This window comes from Limulus polyphemus, unplaced genomic scaffold (genome assembly GCF_000517525.1).
Source record: "Limulus polyphemus unplaced genomic scaffold, Limulus_polyphemus-2.1.2 Scaffold3034, whole genome shotgun sequence".
In the NCBI taxonomy this organism is placed as follows: domain Eukaryota; kingdom Metazoa; phylum Arthropoda; class Merostomata; order Xiphosura; family Limulidae; genus Limulus; species Limulus polyphemus.
This window is the reverse complement of record NW_013668644.1, coordinates 17,231-21,936: the sequence shown is the minus strand read 5'-3', so window position 1 is coordinate 21,936 and position 4,706 is coordinate 17,231. Positions and strand designations below refer to the sequence as shown.

Here is a 4,706-nt window from a genome sequence, read left to right as displayed (position 1 = left end):
TTTTAATGAAGATGGGAACAGTGACAGGGAAATAATATAATAGCCAATGCTAGGGGAGTAGGTTTTTCGTTTATAAAATTTTGTTGTTGTTCTCGTCTTGATTTTTACTTTATTACCTCGTCTCCATAGTTACTATTTGCAAATAGTCAATAATACTGTAGGTCCATTTTATTGTCGTTCTTTCTACTGCGCCGTTATAACACATTTTCATCTCATCATTTAATTTCTGTTGTGCATATATTGTTGTATAGAAGATATTTTAAAGTGATTCATCAGGTGGAAAACGAATATATAGAAAGAAAGATAAACCGATATGTTTCGCCATCTGGTGTACCTAAATTCATATAGAAATTTTCATAAAAGTGACCCGAAAATTGGGGCTAACTCGGTAACCCGTGGCCCGATTTTAACGAAACCTGTTTTATTCTGTTTCTATTACCATTTCATTACAAACATGACGCTATTGTGCGCCGTTTTTGCTGTGTTTAATTACGGACAAGCAAACAAACAATCTCAGAGTTTTAGTAGTATATAGATTATAAAAAACAACTAAACAATAATAAAATATTCACTCACAAAAACAAATCAATCAATCACATCTAAACTAAACAGTCTTTTATATCATGACACAATGGTTATACAATTTTAGGTGGTTATTAAATTTTCTGTATGAAAAATGATGTGGGATAAGTTTTTTTCCCTTTGCTTTTGTTAATCATTCATGTTATCAGTTAATCAGTACTACCTGAAATAGTATTCTAGGTAACAAAATTTGATTACTTATTATTGTTTTTAGTAGTATTTGTAAAACATGATGGAATATAGATCGATTTTCCATTACAGTGCACCATCAGTTTGTCAGAATGGTACTACCAATGGTCATGGGCAATACAGTGGTGAATATATAAATGATGAAAGGTAAAATATGCTTAGCTTGCATATTTTTATATTTAATATTACACAATTTTCCAGTGCAAATTTGTCCCTTTTTAAGATAAGTTGTCTAAAATATAAATTTTTATCCTTTGAGTAAACTTCATTGGTTCTAATAATATTGAATTATTGGTGCTAAAATCAGTGGAGTAAAGGGTTTTTAAAATCTTTAAACTTGTTTGTAAAGAGAAACATTTTATGAACATTTAATTTTTATATTGTGCCTACTGTTAATTAAAACTCTTATAAAAATAAGAAATGTATTTACTACTAGCAATTAAGAAAGATGTGGTTGTAAAGTTAGTCTGATACTTTTAAATAACAAATTTCCTTATGATTATATGATATTTTTTATTATATGTGGAAGACTGGGGTTAAAAACATATGAACGAATTTTAATAAATTGATTTTACAGTATAAAGCCTTACTTGGAAAAAACAGTGGTATGTGAAATTTCTCCACTGATAACATATGATGGTGAGGTAAGTATTTTGTAATAATGTTTTGTTTTTTTTTACATTTTCTGTAAATTAATTTTATTAAATATTTTAATATATTATTGACTGACTAAATTTTTTTGCTTAATTCTAGCATCAGATGTAAATTTTTGTAATCATTATTCATCTGAAATACATCATGATTTTTATCCTACCAGAAGACACACTTGTTGAAGAGATTACTTAGTTTCACATTATTCCATTCTTAAGCATTTGTATATTTTGAATATGGTAAATATTTGTGTTGTAATTATTCAGAAGATTGTTTTGAATAACGTATTGCATTTTTTAAGATCTTATTAATTTTGAGTTTCTGTTAAAATAAGTTTATTCAAATTTGTCTCAAATATTCAAAAACTAAGAATTATATCACCAAAAATATTTAATTAATAGAAGAATTTAACATCAAATACTAATTAATATAAATAGTTGCATACATATGTAAAATTAACTTCTACAACTGCAACCAATTTTACATTTATGTTAGCTACTCTTCAAAGTCTGCTGCATTCTTAAATGTAGTCTTCTGTTTGGTAATTTAAGAATAAAAGTAAACTACAAAGAGTAGCATTCCAAAACATTCTCTACATGTGTAAGAAAATCTTGAAGCATAGTAGTTCCTTCAGTCATTAAACTGATGCATAAAAAAACTATTCAGAAATATCAAATGTAACCCTTAGTCATTTACCTAGCCACTACTAATAATTAATTTCAATGTAGTACAAATAATTAAATGATAATAATTCATACAATCATTATAAAAACCTTTGTTAAAATATGTATATTATTGCTGAAAAAATGTCCAATTTTTTAAATAATGAATACATTATATGGTATTGTTTGAAGCATCACAACAGATTGCTAGTGTTTATGTAAATTTTTTTCAGCTGGTCATTCACTTTTGTTTGTTTTTGACAAAGGCTTGTTTTGTTTACTAATTTTGGTAACCCAAATCAAAACTTAATACTTGAAAAAGATAAACATTGTAATTTCATAACCCTTAATTATGACTTCAATGGAAATTAATTCATTAAAAACTTTTATCTTTCAGGGTCTTGAAGAATTTGTGAAAGGCAAGATTTTTGTCCCTCCTGTAATTTTGAACTTCCAACAGGGGCACAACCTCCATCAGTGTGGTGCTAATAATATTAGAAGTGACTAATAAGAGATCTTCTTAAAATACTTCAATGCATTTTATTCCTAAAGTGCCTTTCTTCTTAAGATGGATTGGCTGTAAAATATTTTCTTAAATTAGTAGTCATTCTCACAAACAATGATTGTATGTGATTTGGGTATAAACTTTAGAATATGAGTATACTTTTTTGAGGAAGTGAGGCTTGAATTTATAAAAATGATATGATCACCTTCCTTTTTGGTCTAGTTTTTAATTTATAAATGTACAAAGTAAAGTATTTGCTTTAAGCAATTTTATCTATAAAAATAATACAAGATTTTTTTTCATTTCATTCCAGTTTTCTAATATAAGTTAATTCAAATAGAATAAATAAATAAATAACAGTAATAGTAAACAATTTGGTGTGAAAATGATTAAATAATTTGATGTTAATAATAAAAAAAACTGTAAGCCTAAATCTGATGTCTAATGACTTAAATAAAATCGATATCAATTAAAGTTCACCAACTTAATCTAGTTTGCAAGGAAGCAGTTTTTGTTCAAGCAACTGACAATATAAATAGTGTCTTGACCACTGCTATTTGTCTGTTATATACTAACTGGCCTGATCATCCTGTATTGGATAAAAGGCGTCATTAGTACTGTATGTAGCAGACATCAAATGGTAGATATGTTTTGAAATTATTCTATAATTTTGCTCATAAGCTCTTATACTTATTAATTTATACTTTTCCCACACCGGGATGAAAAATACTAGTTTGCTAGTTCTTCTGAATGATGAGTAAAATAAACAATTTGATGTTAATAAAGGTATAAACAGAATTCCAACTTAAGTAAAATACTGAAATAGTCGTTCAAGCAATGGTTGATATAAATGGTGTCTTGACCACTACTATGTCTGTTGTGTCCAAGCCAGTCTGATGAGCCCTGGTATTAGCAATTGGGCAAAAGGCCCCACAGGCACTGGATATAGCAGATATAATGTGATTAATGTATTATTATATTCTTCTTTATTTTCACTCAAAAGTTCTTACAATTAACAAGTATAAAATACCCACACTCCATGTTGCTGGGGTCAAAAGCCCACTCATCATTTACAAAGGCTTCTGTGTATTGATCAAGCTCCTTCATTACTTCCAGTTACTTCTGTAGAAATCCCAAAGAGTGTGTGTGTGTGTGAGTAGGAGGGGGATCAGTATTAGAACAAAATTCCTTTTAGAAACTCACCTGTAGTATCTGAGCATGTGTGCTAAGTATGGTCCCACAAGCTTGTGATTTGGGTATTATGAACAAAGTTTCAAACATGGCACTCGTGGAATTCCAAGGGGTAGGAATACCAAATCCAATGCCAAATTTGGATTCAGTGACCCTTAAAACATACTCCTAGATCACTATCATGCCAGGGTGACCTTCCAGGGACATTTTAGCCCCCCCTTGGTTAGAGGCTACACCATATAGATAAAGATACCCCTAACTTTGCTAATCAAATTTAGTCCTACTAGCTCCAAAACTGTGGGAAAAAGTTTGTGGACAAACAAACAAATTTACAAACACAACATGAAAATGAATTTAAAAGGATACTAGTTACTATAATTACTACTATTCTTGGTACATTTAAATTCCATATATAAAATTATACACAGAGATACACCATTTATATCATCATTTTATATATATTTGTAATTGGTTCTATGTTTAAAACAGTATTTAGTCACTATGTATTTTTTTTAAATTTGTTATCACTGTTGATAAAAAAAATATACTACATTAAAACTAAAGCAACCTAAGTGCTAACTATGAAAAATTGCTTATATATTAAGTTTTAAGAATGTCATTTGAAAAATGCATGCATCTTGATATTTAAAATTTAAATTTGCAAAATGAAATCAGAGGCAGGAAAATGAGGTTTTGTGTGGCTTTTATGTTAGCATTTGTTCCATTTTGAATTTGTAACTTTGTACATATTTTGGGAAAAATCAAAACCAAATCATTTCTTATACTATTAATACACTTTCACTAAATCTGTAAAAATTATTGTTATATATTCTTTATTGAGAATTGTATAAATTAAAGAAATTTTAAACGAACTTGATTTTAGTGGTATAGATAGTTAACCAATGTATAGTTAAGTTGTTCTTTAC

The 4,706-nt window shown here is 28.3% G+C and overlaps 1 protein-coding gene across 1 annotated transcript in view; it reads left to right on the top strand.

Moving 5' to 3' along the window:
* LOC106468512 (UDP-N-acetylhexosamine pyrophosphorylase-like) overlaps positions 1 to 2,910 on the top strand; it is a 40,858-nt gene extending 37,948 nt beyond the window's left edge. The window contains exons 9-11 of the mRNA XM_022396847.1: positions 826 to 918; positions 1,349 to 1,415; positions 2,482 to 2,910. Of these exons, the coding sequence (XP_022252555.1) occupies positions 826 to 918; positions 1,349 to 1,415; positions 2,482 to 2,592 (271 nt within the window). The 3' untranslated portion in view covers positions 2,593 to 2,910. The remainder of the gene's footprint in view (positions 1 to 825; positions 919 to 1,348; positions 1,416 to 2,481) is intronic.
* Positions 2,911 to 4,706: the final 1,796 nt, after the last annotated feature.